Source organism: Echinops telfairi, unplaced genomic scaffold (genome assembly GCF_000313985.2).
Source record: "Echinops telfairi isolate 266 unplaced genomic scaffold, ASM31398v2 ScPeMD7_12;HRSCAF=54, whole genome shotgun sequence".
Taxonomy (NCBI): Eukaryota; Metazoa; Chordata; class Mammalia; order Afrosoricida; family Tenrecidae; genus Echinops; species Echinops telfairi.
Genome location: NW_022103909.1, coordinates 10,672,515 through 10,693,462, shown reverse-complemented (window position 1 = coordinate 10,693,462; position 20,948 = coordinate 10,672,515). Strand labels below are relative to the sequence as shown.

At 38.6% G+C, this 20,948-nt stretch overlaps 1 protein-coding gene across 1 annotated transcript in view; it reads right to left on the bottom strand.

Moving 5' to 3' along the window:
* Positions 1-3,177: 3,177 nt before the first annotated feature.
* PUS7L (pseudouridine synthase 7 like) overlaps positions 3,178-20,948 on the bottom strand; it is a 31,122-nt gene continuing 13,351 nt past the window's right edge. Inside the window, exons 4-9 of the mRNA XM_004711525.2 lie at positions 20,433-20,625; positions 17,572-17,670; positions 13,915-13,996; positions 9,651-9,931; positions 5,333-5,386; positions 3,178-4,330 (exon numbers count right to left, since the gene is read on the bottom strand). Of these exons, the coding sequence (XP_004711582.1) occupies positions 4,004-4,330; positions 5,333-5,386; positions 9,651-9,931; positions 13,915-13,996; positions 17,572-17,670; positions 20,433-20,625 (1,036 nt within the window). The 3' untranslated portion in view covers positions 3,178-4,003. The remainder of the gene's footprint in view (positions 4,331-5,332; positions 5,387-9,650; positions 9,932-13,914; positions 13,997-17,571; positions 17,671-20,432; positions 20,626-20,948) is intronic.

Below are 20,948 nucleotides of genomic sequence, written 5' to 3'. Positions count from 1 at the left end.
CATGAGATTCGACAACAGTCAGAACAACAGATCCACACAGGCGGAGGCCAAGTGGCTGAGAGGTTGAGGGCGAGAGAGACTTGGTTACTGGCTGAGGAGAGGTCTTCTGTGGACCAATGACTATATCCTTACTGTTGACTGATCCTTACTGTTGGTAATCTATTACCTTCCCTAATGAACTTCCATAATTGTGACCATGGCAATGAATTATGGATCCCAGCATAGAAATAGAGTGCCAGAACAATTGGTGTCAGAACAGGGTGAAGAAAGAAGTAGAGGTATGTCTGACCCATGCCGCGGAGCAATAGGGAAGCCCAAGGTCAGATATGGGGCTTTGGTTAAGAGGCCAAGCACCAGAAAGATTTGCCTGCTGGCTGAGGACAGGCGCCGATGTGGATCAATGACTACATCCTGACTGTTCTCTGATCCTAGCTGGTGGTAACTTGTTAACTCGCCTAATAAACCCCCTGAATTGTGAATTTATGAGCTCTGTGTGGCCATTGCAATTAGTTATTGAATCCAGTAGACAGGTCAAGTGCTGTGGGAGAAACAGTCGATGTCCGAAGAAGAGGATAAAGAAATAGGGAGGGTGGAGGCATGTCTCCCCTCCCCCTTGTGGTGATATAAAAGCCAGAGTAGGTTAGATTGGACCCTTTCTCAAGCCGTTTCTGCACACAGACTTGGAATTTGCCAGTCTTTACAACCGTGTGAACCATTTCCTTAAGGATAAATCTCTCTCCCTCTCCCTCCCTCTCAAAATATGTATGCTTTATCAGTTTTGTTTCTCTAGAGAACCCAGCCTATAATAATCAGTTTGATCTTCAATAAGACAGTACACTACCTGCTGTTTCTTGCCTTCAAAAACACATAAAATAGTACCTAGCAACAGAGTACATCAATGGGCATAACAGACCAAAAAAAATGTTAGTTGATTAAAAAGTTATATAAGCGTATCCATTATAACTCAATGGACTCCTGGTGGCAAGGTGGTTAAGCATTTGGCTGTGATCCAAAAGGTCAGCAGTTCAAAATCGCCAGCCGTTGCACAGAGCAGACAGACCACAGAGAAGAAAGACAGGACTTTCTATGCTCTCATAAACAGTCTCGGAAACTCATGGGACACCTGTCCTATAGGTCCACTCGACGGCAGTGCAATACAATTCACAGAACATCAGGTGGTTTTATCTATACAAAAACAGCTTCCAAGTTGGTTTTATGTTACTGATCCTTAGACAGTATTGCTCAGTTTCAAATATAGTCCCGACAATTCGAACAAATCCAACACTCAAACTCCTGAAGGCTTGGCACAATACAAAAAAATACAAACCATCAAAGGGACTGCCCTCAAGTGGTCTAAAGTATATATACCAAAGTCCTTAAAATCCAAAATGAATAGCATAGCAGCAAATAGTAGTGGTGTATAAAATAATTTTTCATATCAACAATGCCAGTATGTTTTATGGTGACAAAATATATATAAAATGAATTCTTTACATATAGTCATAGTATTCACAAAACTTATAAATCCATGTCTATAAGATTTCTAAAATTATAGCACCATCTACAGGAAATAATAGAGATGATGGCACATTTTAAAGCGTTCATATTTTTAAATTGCTACTCAACATATTTTAAAATTTCTTCTTATAACATAAATGCATATAATTTTAAAATGATGTATACAACTAATTTTCTAATTATATATATAAATAATTAATCACATTAAATACAATCTAATTTTTATCATTACAAATATTTTGGAAGACTATCTTTATTAAAAGTACTTTTATTGGTATATACATCACATATCATACAATTTAATCAGTCATATTAATAATTGTGCAATCATCACCACAATCAATTTCAGGTTTTCTTCCCAGACTCATTGTTGGGAGCCCCTCATTTCCCCTCAACCTCCCCTGCCATGCCCCTAGGTGATTATCAATGCAGTTAATGTCTCTATACATCTACCTTCCCAGGATGTCATATACAGAAAATCATATAAAACACAGACAGGAAGCAAACAAACATATAAATAAAAAAGACAACACTGACTAGAAAAACCTCAATCAAAAAGAAAGCAGAAAATATTAAAAACGGAACCTTTAAAATAGATCAAAGGGATATCCAATGATAAGGTGTTAGATTTTAACCTAACTCCATCTGCTATCATTGACTTTATAGTGTTGTCTGATAGCAAGGCTATTCACATCCCTGAACTATGTTCAGAGGGGATTCACCAGAGACTTAATCCATGTGAAAACTCTGCAAATGAATTTTGGGCTTCCACTGTCATCCACAGTCTTCTGCACAGTGGGCATGCAGAATTTAAGCTCTGATACCGTTCACTCCTTCCGATTTGGATTTTATTTATAATCCTTTGATCATACAGGATGGTGTGTTTCTTCCATGAATGATGTCTCACTACTTTCTAACTACCTCATATGACATTTAATTCTCATTAATATTAAAAATCTTCTAAATGTTTGATTTAAGGTCATTTGTTAAAAATCAATGTGAAACAATCTCTAATTTTTATGTCCTGAGATCACTGCTAGAAATAGATGCCAAAAAGGAACTCATATTTTGAAAAATCACCAAAACCATCATCTCAACAGTATGACATTTTCATTTTCTTCTGTTCCCTTTCAACTTCGTCATCTGCAAACACTCAACAGTAAGTGTCCAGAACTTTTGCCAGCTATTTCACATATATTAACTCATCAAAGCCTCACAGTGCTCTTATGAAGTACATCATACTAATGTTTTCATTTTAGAGATGCTGAAACAGAAGCATAGAAGTGTCAAATTCTTATCCAAGCTTTTATCTATAAACTGATCTATGTGACAGAGTCAAAGATCAACTTAGGGAATTTTGTCTCCAAGTCCATGCTTTTAATCACTATGCTAAACCGTTCCATTTTCAAAAGCTGCTTTTAATGTTTTTACTACATGTGTAATATATGTAGAAGGCAACTTCAGAGAGTTCATGGAAAAATGAAATAAAAAATAATAATGGAAAATTTCCACAAATTTTTGGATCATCACACACACACACACACACACACACACACACTTCAAAAAGTTTGTTGAAAAGTAGCATTGGAAGATAATAGAATTTTCCCGTGGATTTTCTGCTCTCATATATTTGAATTTGTTTATGTATATATGCATGCATGTATGTTTATTATTACTATTATTAGGGAGAAGCATTTTCTCATATTAAAATCTTCATTGCCATTTTTAATAGTTACATGTCTTTCCATCAAGATGATAGTTTACTTAAGCCAGCTAATGCTAGCCTTTGAAATGATTTCTAAATATGCTGTGATAAGCAAACACTGCGATGCAGATAGGTTCTTTCATTTTTGAATTTTACTTCCTTATGCTAGTATCGACCAGTCTTTGTTGCCTCCAATTTGAACTGGTATGAAATGGCTAAGGGTAATGATTTATGAGATAAAATTGGATGAAATTAAGGGGTAATGACCACCTGGGTTAGCTATCATGAATGGGGAAATTCACCTAGTGTATTTTTCTTATCAGCAATTTAAAAAAACATGGAGGGTGATGATAAATAACAAAATGCTTCCTCTCTCTTTCCAACCATATACTTTTATTGTAACCTAATTTCACCTACATTTTCAGCAAAGACCTAGAGGATATAAACATTCCTTAAACTGTTTTTGTCTTTAATGTTATCTTGGAGTTAGTGTATGTTATTAGTGGTCCCAAAATATTGTAGCTTTTGACACAGAGTGGAGGGTACTAACTGTGATATAACAGCAAGAACATACCCTTGGGAGTCAGGCAGATCTGAACTTACATTCAGATATTGTCACTTATTAGCAACACGCCTCTGGAATATTCTAGCATTAGATGTTTTGAAGGAGACAACAATTATGATGCTTTTAAAACATGGCAGGTAATCAAGCAATTTTTTTCCTTCTTTTCCTTCCAAGAACAACATCTATACAACTATGTGAAGGGTAAATAGTTGGTTTTAAACATCATGCTTCATTATTTCCCTCAAACAAACTGTAGCATAACATGAAGAGTCCAGATCAAAAGAGATCACTAAAGATAAAGTTGCTCCACTGATGCAAGAACCTTCTGTCGGGACACTCGTATCAGACTCTTCGATCAGCTGGGATGAGAGATTATGAGGATATTTCAGTATCTGTCGATAGCATCCTGGAGCATTTAATTTCAGAGCAGGTACTCTGAATTTACAAGATTGTAGTCCGTCTCTGCCAAGTAGTTCATGGTACCATTGCCCAACTTTGTTCCTTGGGTACTGAATGTTGTACCCAAGCACTGGAAGAACCACCTGTGAAAGAGAAAGGGAGGTGGGAGAGGCATAATATATACATATATCGGATGTGTAATCATATTTTAAATTTACTTTTATGGCTGAGACCTGGTCTATAAAACAATGTCATAATCTCAGTATTAAAATCACCCTAATACATCCTATTGAATAATACATTATTTTTAATGCTTCTAGGGAAATAAAAGAAGCAACTAGAATCAGGGCTCTCACAATAACCAAGGTGAACCATTCAGATCTATCATTATTGGACAAGACACAGTTATACAAAGAGAAGGGCAAAGAAGTTTGAGTACGTTTAATTAGTCAATGGAGACTTAATCTATAAAGAATAATGCAATACTATAAACATATTCTTTCTATAACATAAAGGGTAGACATTCTGGAAAAAAAATCCAGACTGACTGCTCAATCACAAACTGGTATTCTGGTGAATAATTAAAACCCTTCCTTCTTCAAAAGCAAGAAAGTGAACAAGGAGCAGCAAATATGATATTTATTTTCCCTGCTGCTTAGAAAAACACATTGCAGTATGCTTTGACTTCTAAACACTTTTTCTAGACTGGTACCTTTACCCAAGTGGATAAAGGAACAAGGCAAAAAACTCACAATACAAACAAACAACATGGATAAATTTCAAATCCACGATGTTAGGTTAAAGAAGCCAGACAACACATGCGACAGACTAATAATACATTGCTTCAAAGACCAAACTATCTGAACAGAACATGCATCCGTGGCTGAGGATATAGAGAGAGGTTACCTACGGTCAAGGCATGAGAAATGTTAGGGAGACATGGAATTGTTCTATGTCAGTATTTGTGTTAGGTAAACAATTAGCACATCTCATAGAACTGTAAACTGAGAAGGATGATTTTTACTATATATATAACTATTTATTAATTTAAGTATATTTTAAGAGAGACTCAGGATCAACATTTGGGGGGGAGTAGTAAATGTCTATATTGACATCCAAGTGATATGAATTTTCAGTAAATTTACCTGATTTATTGTGTAAATATTAGCTGATTCCTCTTCTTCAGTTACTAGATGAACCTGTTTATAAAAATAAATAAAAATATAGATGGTACCCACATGTTCCAAAGTCCATCAATTCCCTAAATCTGTTATGGAAAAATACAACTTTTATGTTGAATATGGGTCTGCCCACACAAGATCTTTCCCATTTTATTTCTGGAAGAATGAACTCAATACAAATGAGAATTTTTTGGCACTTTAAACCCATGTTAATGAACGTTGTAATACACCAAGAATACTGGACGACTTACACCTCTGAGAGCACAGCTTTCATCTCGTCACCAACAATATTTTTCTAAATTATGAAGCAGAGCCAAAACTCTGCCCCTTTGAAATAACTCTGCATCCAATAGCATCTTAATACAGCAAGTTGTGAGCATGTCTACGAAAACGCTCAATGGTTAACTGCAAAGTTGGCAATTCAAATCCATTCCATGGCTTCCCCGGAGGATGGCCAGATGACTTGCTTCTATAATTATGACAGCCTAGGAAACTCTAGACGGCAGTTCTACTGTGACAGAGTTGCAAGGAGTCATTCTGAGTTACAACTGACTCAATTGCAAACACTACAACAACAGTTGTTATCAAGAAGAGATGTATGATACTCTCAGCCTGGGTGACGTGGCTCTGGGATGTCAAAGAATAAGTCTGCCCTTTCTTCCACATGAGAACTCAAGTGTAAAGGCAACTAACTATCCCACCAGGATTTGTTTCATTCCCTATTTCTACAGCATCTGTCATTCTTATAGAGGCTGGATCCCCTCTAGATTTGCTTGCTTCCCTCTTACTTCTTACTTTTATTAGTAATGTTCTTTTATTTCTCATTTTGGGTTTGTTGGTTGGTTAACAGCTACTCAAAAATGGACATAAAATCCCAGATGTGGTCCGACCAGGAAATACATGAGTTTATGATTTCTTTTGAATGATCACTTCCTGATTTTAGTCTTTCACAACATTTTGCTAATTACTGAGTTGTTGTTGTTATTGGTGTTAGGTGCCTTCAAGCCAGCTCTGACTCCTAGCACCCCTATGGACAACAGAATGAAATACTGCCCAGTTCCGTGCCCCCCTCACAAGTGTTAGCTCCGAGCCCTTCATCGCAGCCACTGTGCCGATGCAGCTGCTTTGGGGCTTCCTCTTTTTTGCTGCACGTCTAGTTTACCAAAGGACTGGTCTCTTCTGTAACATGTCCAAAATACATAAGATGGCATCTTGTCCTCCTTGTTTCTAAGGAGCATTCTAGTTGTACTTCTTCCAAGACAAATTTCTTTCTTTTGCCAGTCTATCTATGGTACTTTCTAAATTCCCCACCAGCACTTTAACTCAAATGTATTGATGCTTCTTTTATCTTCTTTAGTCAATGGCCAACTTTCACATGCACATGTGGCAAATGAAAATTCCTTGTCTTGGGTCAGGTGCATCTCAGTTCCTAAAGTGTCATCTGTGCTTTCCAACACGTTAAAGAAGTCTCGGGCAGCAGATTTATGTCAATCCAAAAAATGTTGATCATTATGCCATATTGAAGCATTCTTGCTTTTCAACACCTTGTGCTACAGATTTACCCAATGCAATGTGTCATTTGATCGCCTGACTGCTGTTTCCATGAGCACTGATTGTGGAGCCAATCCTTGACAACTTCAATCTTTTCTACATTTTTCCTGATGTTATCTATTGGTCTGGCTGTGAGAATTTTTGTTTTGTTTACAATTAAGTTGAAAGCTGAAATCCTGGATCTTCATCAGCAAGTGTTTCAAGTCTTCCTCCCTTTTAGTGGGCAAAATTACGTCACTTGCATATCGAAGGTTGTTAATAAGCCTGAATAAAACCTGGCCAGAAAGAACACCATGACCGATCTTTAGAAAACTCCCTCCAGCTAGATAGCAGTCAATTAAATAACAAAAATGCTTTGGCAATATGGCTGCTCCCCAAACACAAATTTTACCTAAATTTTTAACCATCTGACTCACTTCTTTCCATCTTGTACACCAGAGAATCTACCAAGTGTCTTGAAATAAAAATATGCCTATCTGTATTAGTCTGGGTAGACTGGAGAAACAAATTCATAGACATTCATACGTGTATAAGAAAGAGCAATTGAAAATTGAGAACAACATACCAGGCCAGGCCAGATTAAGTCTGATATTAGCCCATATGTCTGATACCATTCCATAAATTCCTCTTCAGCCTCATGGAACACATGCAATGATGCTGAACGCAGGAAAATCACAGGCCAGTGGGTGGAAAGCCTTGCAGATCCAGTAGTAGTGGAAGCATCTCAGCGCTGATAGGGTCTCCACGTGGTTCCTTCAGCTCCAGGGCTCTAGCATAGCTCCTTGTGTCTTCTCAAGAGGAATGTCACGTCGGGAGTGAGTGTGCGTCCTGGCTCCAGTGAGCTATTTATCTCCTTAGCGCCTCCAAATGAGGTCATCAAGCTGCAACCTGACTGACAAGCTAAACCCCACCCTTTCACTCTTAAGTTTCAAATTGACAACAGAGTATGTAACTACCAGTCTCTAGTAATTCTATCAAAATAAGAAGTCAGAGTAATTTTTCAGTTTTTCAGATGCAAAATATTAAATGCTCCATATAACATTTATTAAAATTTGCATTCTGTCCTTTACCTTTTCATAGTTCAAGTTTTGAGCCTCTAGGTTCTGCCTTGTCTTTTCTCAGTGCTACGTAACAGCATACAAAGGTGGGCCTTGAAACACACAAAGATGCCTTCTACTGCGAGTAAAAGGGGCACTAAGAAGTTACGGAGAAGAAAAGGTTCTGTGTTCACCTTATCTCCAAAAAGAAAAACAGACACACTCTGTTTACAAACTGTCTTTGTAAATGTATTTGGAGCAAGGAAATTTTAGAAGGCAGGCATTTCAGAGAGAGCTGCTAAGTCTCGTTAAAGTAACCTTTAAAAATCTTCATTAGAAACGGGTGACTTACAAAACAATGCTCAGAGCATATTCAAATTGATCTTTGTTTTCTGGAAGGTGTAAAAACCAATGATTTTTCATTATTGACCACAAAGAAATTGTTGACATGCCTCTCTTTCTCCATTCACAGTAGATGAAATAAAGCCACGATGCTGCGGTATTTCCCTTTTACCTTTTTACATAGTCTGTGATTGTGTCTGAATTCAATTGCCATTCTTAATAACTGAAGCACAGTCTCAAGGTGGCACAAATGATTCGGGCTCAACTACTAGCCAAAAGTTTGTGGTGCAAACTCCGCCATTAAGAAAGGCTGTGAGATCTGCTTCGGTCAAGATTATTGCCGAGAAAGCTCTATGGAGAGCAAGTCTACTGCGCGAACACAGGAGGTTGCCGTTGGCCAGAATGGACATGACAGCAAGAGATTTAATTTATGCTGCCTCCTCGTGAACATTTTCTTATCGAATATTTCTACACCAGCCATTTAATGCCCTAGCAAAGCAAGCCTCAATTATAGTTTTTGGTTTAATTAATCCTTACTCTCTCCTTTTTCCTGGCACTCTCGTTTTCCCGGTTCAGAGATACTCCCAGAAAGGAGCCCTTGTACCACCGGCTTAGCCTATCACAGACTCCAGATCCCCAGGGTTGGTTTGCATCTAGACATGTCACCCAAAGCAGGCCATTCATTATCACCAAGACCGGAATCCCTGGCCCTTGTTGGAAAAGATGATGCTTTTGAGGTTTTTCTGCATTAAACGATAACAGCATGAATTTCAAAGTTACAGGCTCCATAAAAAATTGAAATAAAAAAATCAAAACCTATGTAATTAAAAGGAGTAAGATAGATGTATATGGATAGATCTCTGAAACGTTGTTGAGAAAAGGAAGCGCAAGTGTAAAAATCACATTTCTATAAAATAAACACACTGAAGAATCCCTTTCCTGGGGATAGTAACATAAAAGCGGAGAATCAGCTCTCCAGGGCCCAGGTCGGCAACAGCAGTTCATTCCCTGGGGCCTGGGAGAGACTCCCCAGAGTGGGTTGGAATGGCAGCCTCCTCGGCGACGCTTTCCTGTCTTTTTTTAAGTGGGTTGATCGGTGTACTATTGATGTTTGTTCGTTCTGTACTGAAGCGTTCTTTAATGGTGTTTGACCACCTCTGTACTTTTCACTTCATTCCACTGACTGGTTTCATTTCTTCATTGTCTGATACAGGCTAAGCCTCAGCTGACAGCAGAAAAGCAGGAGCAGGGGCCAATAGTAGTAAATTAAACAGGTAAATAAACTTTGCCCACAGGTTCTCATTGCTCTGGGGTGATGACTACCCGTGGAAGAGTGAGGCCACCTTACTTACTCTACTATTTGGGAAGGGCGCGTCGTCGACATCTCCATCCAAACACACCAAATCGCCCTCCACCACTCTGGACCCGTAGGTGGCGAGCCTATAGGACACTGCCTCGTTCCAGATTTTGCTGCTATATGCATGAACGTAGAATATGCGCATTGAATGGGGAAAGGAGAACCACGCCTGGATACAGCCTTCCTCTGTCACGCCAAAGCGATGCAATGACTCCAGCACGGCTCTCTCCCGAATCCTGAAGTCCGGCATCAGCGAGTGTGTGCCCTTGGCATCCCCTGCGGTGACGAGAAACACCGTTATAAGACCTTTGCCAGGCAAGTCGATGGGAGACAGTGGACGGTGGTTGCTCACCAGCGTCATCGTGAAGGTGATGCTCAGCACCAGCTCAGAGGTTGGGGGAGGACTAGCGGGGTGGGGAGGTGGGGAGTGGTAATTTTTCTTTTTGTTTTTTAAGTAAGAGATCATTAAACCTAAGAGTCCTCTAATTTACTTTTGCTTTAAAAATAAAAACCAAAGGAGTTTTAAAATAAATAAATAAACTTTTAAAATAAATCAAATAAAAACAAAAGAAGAACAACATTAGTAAGGCTTCCCAGGGTCCCTTACTCTACAAGGTGGGGGCCCTCCCTCCCCCCCAAAAAACAAACAAACAAAAAAAACGGAAAAGAGCTCCACTAGGCAGACCTTTTGACGTACGCATTTTCCCCTCTAGGCAGCATCTAGCAACTCACTCTGAGTTAGTGCACCCAGTGAATTTTTCCGTAAAAGCAATTTCACTCCAACCTTTTGTGTGTGGGTGTGTGATGGCCAATTTAAGAGAACAGCATGTGGCTGTGAAATTTTGTTTCCTGCTCCAGAAAAATGCTGCAGAAACTGTTGTGATATTGAACACACAGCTTCTAAGGCAAACTTCAAGGGTAAGAGTGGTTTTCTAATTTCAAAACAGGTGAAATGTGGATTGATGGCAAACCTTGTTCTGGACATCCGTCAATTTCCCTAACAGAAGAAAATATTGACAAATGCATATATTTCTGCTCCAAGACCGAAGACAGATCATTGAAGAGATGGGGAAGTTATCCAGACCATCTGGGAGCTCAGTCCAGCAAGTTTAACGGAAGACGTGGGAAGGAGAGGGCTGCTGCGCAATGTGTGCCTCGGGTTCTGACCGAGCAGGACAAAGAGCAGCAACTGGAAATACACCATGCTTTGAAAGAACAGCTCCAGTGCGACCCTGCGTGTTTCTCCAAGGTCATTACTGGTCCCTAGACCTGGTGCTAATCTTACAGCCCCGAGGGGAAACTCAATCAAGCCAGTAGAAGATGTCACCTCGCCCAAATGAAGCTCATCAAGTGAAACCAAAGATCAAGATGATGCTCATTTGTTTGTTTGTTTTTTACCTGAGGGGGACGGTGCATTTGGAGTTTCTTCCGCCAGGTCAGACTGTTAATCAAGCTTTCTATTAGAGGTTCTGAAAAGATTGCATAACAGTGTATGGCCAAAAAGGCCTGATTTGTGGCAGATGGGGGAAAGGGTTTGCCACCATGACAATGCACCTGCACACGCAGCCATCTCAGTGCTCCAGTTTGGGGTAAAAACAGCATGCCTCTCTTGTCCCACACACCTTCCTCACCTGACCTCACTCCATGAGATTTCTTTTTGTTTCTGAGAATGAAGAGGGGCATGAAAGGACAGCAATTTGATGAAGCAGAAGAGGTGAAGAAAAACATGAGGGAGGTGCTGTCAGCCATGCAAACAGATGAGTTTGAAAAATGTTTCCAAGGATGGAATCGCAGATTTGACAAATGTATGAGGTGTAATGGAGAGTACTTTGAAGGTGCCAAGGTTGTTTTGTAAAAAAAATTTTAATACACAGCTTTGGGGAAAAAATCCATTTGGGGGGGGGGGCATATAGGCGGGTACCCTCTCGTACAATGGAGATAACCTAAGATGATTAAAACCCCAAATCCCACAAAATAAAGAATACTGGCCTGGTAGGGACTCAACTCATTGTCATCGAGTCAGTGACGAGTATTCAAAGAGCTCTTGTGGACATTTATCAAGGAGCCCTGGTGGTCCGATAGTTAAGCACTTGGCTGCTGACCAAAAGGTTAATGAGTGCTTCCAAGGGGCCAGGCACTCCCTAAGAATGACCTGGCCCTGCACCTGCACAGATTACAGCTGAGGGCACCCTGGGGGGCAGCTGGACTTTGTCACACAGGTCGCTACAACTGAAAATCAACTTGACGGCATCTAACACTCTCAACAACATGTACTTATACAGACAGAATAGTTTTAACAAGAAACAGTTGAGATCTAGATCCTTCAGGTTTACTATTAAACCTTGCTAGTAACAGAATGTCTTAATTTAAAATGCCAATGACCAGACTCCACCATAAAGATGTTTATTCAGGAAAGGACTTGGAAACAGCTTTTTAGTAAATTTACCAGGCTCTTCTTATGCACATTAAAGTTTAAAATCATTGACATTAGTAAATTCTCTTCTGGGTACTCTACAATAGATAAAAGCAAATAAATCACATAATGATTACACATATTTAATATGCATACAATTAAAAATGAATGTAGATCATTTATGATAAAATAAAGGATATCATGATATCCTTTATTTCAATGTGAGTGAAATTCAACATACACATGTATGTTGGCTAAATATATGAATGCCTTGCATATGCCTTAGTATAATGGTTATTGTTATTTAAATACAAATCATTTTAAATAGCATTTACAGTGTACCAGGAAATACTTGAAGAGTATTATATCTATGATTAAAAAGCAAACCCACCACCATCAAGCCAATTCCTATTCATTACAACCCTAAATAAGATTCCAGAAACTATACATTTTTATGGGGAAAAAGAGCCTAATCTTTCTTCTGTGGAGTAGCTGGTAGGTTTGAACTACTGACCTTGAGGTTGGTAGTACACCTAGCCCGCAGGACCACTAGCTCATTTAAATCTCTTAATAATCTTTTGTTGTTGCTGCTGTGTGCCACCAAGTCAATTTTCACTTATAGGACAGAACAGAACCGCCCCATACGGTTCACTCGGCTGTAAGCATCACTGAAGCCAACTGGGGCAATTTCCTCCATGGAGTGCTGCTGGAGAAAACTGATGTGATGGTGATGGTTTGAGCTCCTCACCTTTCAGTTAGCCTGCATCACTGGGACTCAGTTAGCCACCTTTTAGGTACCATAATTGGCCTCAAGCTACAAATAAGGAACTACGATAATGAGATGAAATCACGTGCAGGAGCACAAACGGTTGGGAAAACTAACTCACTGCCATGAGTCAAGGTCGACACATAGAAACCCTATAGGACAGGTTGAACCGTCCATGTGAGTTTCCAAGACTATAACTGCTGATGGCATTAGAAAGTCCTATCTTTCTCCCACAGGGTGGCTGGTAATTTTGAACTAACAACCCTGTGGTTAGCAGCCCAACTCGTGACCATTATGACACCAGGACCCCTTGAGAAGAAGGACTACAGCTGAGATTAAGCCCTAACAGCGTGACTCCAGAAGCCATTCCCATGATCACTTCTTGGTTGTGCCTCCCATTAAGTAGTCTACACAAATACCATCATCCTCATCGATACACTCAAGACACTTCAAGGTGACAGTCGGGGCTACATGGGAAATAGAGGAAAATCACTCTCCAGCACTGAATATCACAAGTTAACTTTTTTCAGTGTAAGTCTCATCGGAGTGTACCATGCTGCCATCAGTATTAGTTTAGAATTTTTTGGAGCCCCTAAGAAGTCCTATCGGAACCAGGCTCTGTTCTTGGCTGCTAGTGAAAGACTAGTAGTAGTTTGAATCTTCCCAGCAGTTCTATGGAAGGTCTGGCAGTCTTCCCTTGTAAAGATTAAAGTCTAGAAAACAGTATGAGGTAGTTCTATTCCATCATGCAGAGTTGTTATGAATTAAGGTCAATTTGAATGTACCTAACCACAACATTTCCTCAGAGAGTTTGGTATATTTCTTTTTTACCCATATAACCTCTAAACTATTGCTGAATGGCACAAATCAGTTAAGCTTGGGTTAAGCCAGGTAAAAGTCCCTGAGATATTGCCAAAAATACAGTGCGTTGGACATGTAATAAAATGATTACAGGTCGAGTGCATCCCAAATCTATTTCTTGTCACATTTACGCTGCAAAGCATGACCTTCCCCTAACAAAACGTTTACATATAGTACGTGTCTGCATGGATATGCATGAGGCAAAAAGCTTTTAAATACCAGTTTGAAGAAAATATCTCTTTGCTCTATTTACAGGATCATCCAAGTCTTCTGGTGTAAGAAATAACTTTACAGCTTTCACCTTGTGAAACCAAGAAAGAAAATACGCATTACATGACAAAAATGATAAATTATTTGCTTAAAAACAGATGGTTATTCACTAGCATCTTACAAAACAAAACAAAAACAGACTTTTAAGAATATTTTATGCTTTCAATATAACTTTAGGCTTTAGAAAAGTAAACAGTCAATCCTAAATTTATAAATAAGCCTTCTCTACAAGAAACTTCATAGATTGCTTTAAAATACTATGTCCCTCTTCATTCATTCTTTACCTTTATTTATACAATGCATGCAAAGTGTAAACAAGTAGACAAACTCATATGTCAAATGAAACCCAATGCCATCATGTTGATTTTGACAGGCAGCAACACGAAGGACAGGGCAGAACTGCTCCTTAGGATTTCTGACATTGTACATGTGGACAGGAGCAGACGGTCTTGTCTTTCTCCCAAGGAGCAACTGATGGGTTTGAACCGCTGTTCTTGCAGTTAGCAGATTATGTAACATACTTCCCCATCTATGTGTCTATCTATGTATATTCTAACTTACTGAACACACAACAAAATGGGTGAAGAAACAGAGAAATGACAGACCATTTAGATTGCATTATTACTTTTAATTCCCTGGATTCTTTGGTCTCAAAATTAATAGCTAACTTTAATATTTTCTTTTCACGCCTAAATAGATGAAAAAATGCTTGTTTTTCACTTTTTTAAAATGGCATCTATACCTAGTTCCTGTATTTAATCACTAGGATTCATTTCCGATTGTGTCTTAGAGTAAGAATCCCCCAAATGGGACAGTTAGCCCAGGACCCCACTCAATCTACTTTCAAGGGATTCATTATGTCAACAAATATTTACTAAGAAGCTACTTCATTCAAACAAATAGCATTAAACACCATCATGTTCTATAGACAGAGTGGTGGATGCTGAAGGTTGAGCAAGCAAGACATGGGCCGCTGCCCTCTCCAAGTCTGCTGTCTACTGGCAAAGACTGAATAAATAATAATATGTTGATGAAACCCACGAGGAAGGATCCAGGAGGCTACCAGGTCACAACATAAACATTCACTTTGTCTCAGGGATTCAGATACTGCTGATATTTAAGTTGAGACGTCAAAAGTTTGGTGCGAAATAAAGGATGCATCAAGCAAAAGAAAGAAAGAATGGCATTTTGGTTGGGGAAGCCATGTGAAGAGGGCTCCCAATGATGCTGTAGCCTTGTCTTTGTGTGGTCCCCTCCCACGATGTGCAGGGTTGTGTGAGTAATAGACTGCGGCAGAAATGAAAGTGCGTCACTTTCGAGAGGAGGTCCTAGTCTGAGGAAACCGAAGAGTGGTAACAAGAGTGATGTGCTCTTGGTTGATGGACAAACAAGATCTCGCTACATCAACGCCTCGGAGGCCGTATTAAAAAACGTATTATTCCGGCAATCCTGTGATAGCCATTATGTTATATGTTGCTTATGCCTGTGTGTATTAAGGTGTAACTCAAAGGTGTGTCGTCATTGGGGGTCACCCACTTGAAGTTTTGTCATTTGTTTCTCTGTTTTTTGGTAAATGAAACCCAAGGATATTAAGCCTATAGGGAAAGAAACAGAACAAGGGTTTCAGGGGAGGGGTGATGTAGAGGGGTGGGACAGATAGGAAAGAGATGACATCAAGAAGTCCAGGAAGGAAAAGTATGTTTGGAGACTCATTACAGAAGCAATTATACAATTATATTTGACATGATTGAACTATGGAATGATATGACATATGTATTAATTCCCAAGTAACAGAAAATTAAAAAAAAAAAAAAAGTATAGCTCCAGGAATGAGTCTAGGCTCACATTGAATCCTAGCTCCAATTTAAGAACAATTAATTCTTACATCATGACCCAGCTCAGTACTCATCTTTATGAAATGATCACTGAAGATAAGGGTGCTACAGCAAAGTGTGGCAAAGAAAGCAGATGGTGCCTGCCTATCAATCAGAATAGTGTCTGAAGTCTAAAAGGTTTATAATTCAAGCAAGCAGCCATCTAAGCAAGGAGTCAACTAAGTCCACACAGAAGCAGCACATCAGCTAGTGATCCAAAGACGTCAATTACAAACTTTGAATATGGCGAAAAGAAAAATATCAGAGGTACGACTATGAACACCCAATTTGGAGACGGCTATGGCGGATAGTGGGAACCCAAACCTCTTATGCAGACTATCTAGTCAGCCTCAGCTGCTGGAAAATCAGCTCTAGCCAAAGGCTAGAGCAGCCTTACTAAAAGGCAGACCATTGTAATCTTGATTATACAGAATGGGGCTCAATATCTGGCCAGTTGGCCTCCCTACAGACCCAACCTGAATCTGTTCTAGATCAAATATCTCTTAAGAGGTTACATGATATAAATTTCTTCCCTGGCTTCTTGAATGTTGATGGGGTCTTCTCCCTCTCACACATTATTTGTATTTTTGTCCTTATATCGATATGATCTTATCTTTACCACCTTAGCGCCATTTGTTTTTCATTGTCTTCTTTTGGGTTTCCCAGTGGTGAAGCACAGGAGAAATGGAAATATAGTGATAATAACTGATACGAGGTGTTATAGGGAATGCAGGGGTGGGGGATGGGTGATAGGGAGGGAAAGGGGATTTCAGGAGTAAATAATGAAAGAAGGAGGGGGGAAGGTGGAGCACTAGAACTGATCATGATTGCACAACTCGTTTTAAAGGTAATTTAACTATGCAGGGTGGGGGATACACTATGATAGATATGGAGCTGATGGTACAATTCCCCTTGATATGATTGAACGATTGGATTATTCAATTGTATGATATTTTATGTGCCAATCAAAATGTTGGGGGGAAAAAAGATTAGGTCATAAAAGACACTGTGGTTCCTGTTTCGATCTGCCTCACTTGGTTGCGTCTTGGACTGCTCTCCCTGGAGAAACCCATGGTATCCATAGCGTGTAGCAATAGACCGAAACCTCGCCAAAGAGCTATGCAAAGCAGATCCTCTAGCCCGAGTCAGATCTTCAGAGACAATAGCCCTGACAGCAGTGTGTAGTCTGCCAGAGACTGAACACACCACGAGACAGGAAGAACATGCATGCGCCTAAGTCACATGAGACAGTAACTACTGATTCAGGCTTTCAGTTGTGACTTAAGTTGTCATTTAGCAATAAATAAGTAATACTATAACAAAGTTAAACAAAATAATTCAGGAGGAAGGAATATGAAGCCTAAAGAGGTACGAGGGTAGTCATTTGCTTAAAATTCTGTGAGAAACAGGAAGCTCCATTCCTTTCAACAGCTGTTAGTCTTTCTTATATTAGGCTAAAAGTTGGCCTCTTGATTTTCTAAAACTAGAGCTTTAATAGACTAATCACATTTTGTCTAGAGTAAGTATTAAACACAAGAAAAGGTCAAATCAGTTTGCTTTTTTGTGATTATTACCCAGAACTGAAGTGCTGTTCAGTTAATATTTAATAGTATAATATACATGGCATGTGTGTGCATATGTGCCTTTATATGCTAGGACTGAGAGTAAAGAGCTGGCTTAGGTAATAAGTATAACTGACAAACAGGTAAGATCATATTTTTAAAATTCATACCATTTCACTCTTCAGCAAAGCTAATCCAATTTGGTCTGTATGAACCTTCCTTCCCTTCCCAAATCTCTGAGGTCCATAGTAATTCACAAAACCTTTACTCTGTGAATACAAAAATGTTTAATTAATTAAAAGTGTTGTTAAGTACAATTATTGTGTCAAAATATGTAATCAGCAATATGCAGACGGGGACCAAATGGCCTGAGAAATGCTTGTGGTACAGGTAGTCCTTGAGGATGTAACTGGGTCCCTTTCCCACAGCTCCATCAAGTCTTTTCTGAGGGAAGTTAAACACCTTATTCTTTTCTGTTTTTGTAATTAAAGAAATTGATTAAATGTGTTCTCATGTAGAAAAAGATTCAGACCCAGGTGGTTTCCTAAAAAATTAAAGGATTCTCTATACTGCACTTATTCAGCCAACAGTGATTATTGAGTACCAAATCAAGGATCAGTCAATGAAGAAATGCTGAGACAAATGGTTATGGGCACGGAACTAAAGGAACTGGGTCCTTGCCTCATGCCCTTTACAGAAAGTACTTGCAGATAAAATAAATATTCATATTAAATGTCATCGTTAAATACTTTTAATTACTTCAATGGTAGAAAAGTGTATCAGATAGTATCCTGAAGTAGCCAGAGTATAAATGATCCATTTAAACGGTTGAAGGTTAGATGCAGTCTAAACAATTTTCAGTTTATAGCAATCAGAGTTGTAATTGTCTAAATAAAATTTCAAAAACTTCTTAAAGACTCTGATCAAACAGGGGTAAGCTACCGCTCAGAGATCAGCTTTAACCTCCAACCAAAAATATCTTCTCAGGCTCCGAAACACCAAGCGACTTCACGATAAAGAATGGTTGCCCTGAATGTCGCAGTCTTTTCATCCCCATCTATATGGGCTCAAAAGGACAAGGGCAGTCTGAGAGATTCTCTAGGAACTTTGTGGCACTGTGACTTTATGCTAATGGAGGAGAACAAACTGAAAACGAAGGGAGCCTGGTTGCACAGCTAAAAGGAATGTCAAGAATGAAAACTGTGGAATGGTGGCCTGTTCTGCTGTGCATATGCTCAACAAAATAAATCATAAATAAACAATTCTCTTTTTACAATAAACAATTCTATAATGTTTTCCCTAATCCAAAAACAACAACAACAACAAAGATTCATTGATTTGAGGGATTCTTAACCCCTTTTCCTGATCATAAAACTAAATAAAATTTTGCTAAAGCTAAAATGATTCCCAATGGAAATTTGAAAATCGTATGTCTTTAAGCAATAAATGAAGGACAGGTGATCAATAAACTCTATCATAGCTTGGAGGAAACGCCTCCCTTTTAAAAAACATTATTATGTTAACAGGTTGATTGCAAAATATATCGAATTTTTAGTAGATCAAGGGGGGAAAAGCCATAGGAAGACTATATAATCAAGGAACTACTACCAATAGGTGGATATGCTAGACTCAAAAGACCTTTGATTGGAAGTTATTTTCTTTTGCATAAGACAGTACAGATGAAAAATCAGTTTTTTGTTTTAATAAAATTGTGCCTAACAGTCTTCGTGCCAAGAAACTTAGACCAGTGTTTCTCAAGGTTAACTACAGAAGAATCACTTAGGGCACTTTTGTTGTTGTTGTTGTCTTTAAGCAGATGTGGAAGCCCCACTCCAAACTGTTATTTTATTGTTTTAGCAGTAGAGATTGACCACTAGAGGCAATATATATTTAAAAAAAATCAACAACCTTTTTCTTAGAGCCAATTGGCTTATATTTTGTACTTTCTTAATGTATGTTTTTATTAAAACAAGTATGATTTTTAATCCTTTTTTGCTTCAATAGTAGAAAGAGAGGATATATGAAGATTTCCTTAATACTCTATTTTAAAATTGCATTTTCTTACCTTAACATTTTCTATTGCCTCCAAAATTCTCTCTTTCCAGTAGAGATTGACCACTAGAGGCAATATATATATACAAATATATATATGTTTCCCAGGTTGAAGATTACTGATCTATCAAGAGTATGCCAACTAGACCCACAAGTCCATGCAGGTTTGACACTTATTTTTGTAAATAAAGTTTTATTAGAATACACCCATGCTCCTTCATTTATATTATTTATAACTGCTTTCATACTACCATAGTCATGAGTAATTACTACAGAAAACATACACTGCAAAGCCAAACAATTAATATTTGTTATCTAGGCCTTTAAAAAAATATTCAGAATCCAGGAACAGGAATGGGAGTAGCAATATCAAGGGGGGAGGGGGGAAGTGGGGAGAGGAGGGGAAGAAGGTGGTATCACAATGATACACACACACACACACACACACACACACACCAGGGGAACCACAGAAACCGTGGGTGAAGGGAGACAGCATTCAGTGTAAGACATGAAAATAAAAATAAGTTATAATTTATCCAGGGGTCATGGGGGTGGGAGGGGGAGAGAAGGGAAAAAAGAGGAGCTGATACCTAGGGCTCAAATACAAAGTAAATGTTTAGAAAATAATGGTGGCAAACACATGTACAAATACGCTTGATACAATTGATGTATGGATTGTTATAAGAGCTGTAGGAGGCCATAATAAAATGATCTTTTAATTAAAAGGAGGAAAAACTTTTTGTTGACTTTGGTCTAGATGATCTCTGGTCTATATATTTATTAGATTCTTGGTAAATGTACTTTTAAATCACATTAATACTTGTTTTAATAAAAACATACATTAAGAAAGTACAAAATATAAGCCAACTGGCTCTAAGAAAAAGGTTGTTGATTTTTAATCCTTTTTTGCTTCAATAGTAGAAAGAGAGGAGATAGAAAGATTTCCTTAATACTCTATTTTAAAATTGCATTTTCTTACCTTAACATTTTCTATTGCCTCCAAAATTCTCTCTTTCAGCTGCCCAGAATCATTTATTTGCTGTGCTAAATTTCTGATGACAATGTCAAAGTGATTTCCTTTGAGCTGACCAAGTCGAAGGGGGTCATCTACAGACCGAATATTAAAAACCTTCATTCTTTTCTCTTCAATTTCTTTTTCAATATTTTTCAACCTATAAATGATAAATCATATACGTAGTTAAATTGTACAGTTAAAATGACTTTAATATGCGATTTTAAATGGCAACGATATTTCGTGTCCAGACTTATATCAGGAGATTAATTCAGGGAGTGGAGCACGATGGGGAAGGGTGTGGACACGTGCATTGACTCACTCAGCAACTAACTCCTGGAACTCTGATAAAAACACGCCTAGCATAAGCAAATGTGGCGAAGAAAGCTGATGGTGCCCGGCTATCAAAAAGTATAGTGTCTGGGGTCTTAAAGGCTTGAAGGTAATCAAGCGGCCATCAAGCTCAGAAGCAACAAAGCCCAC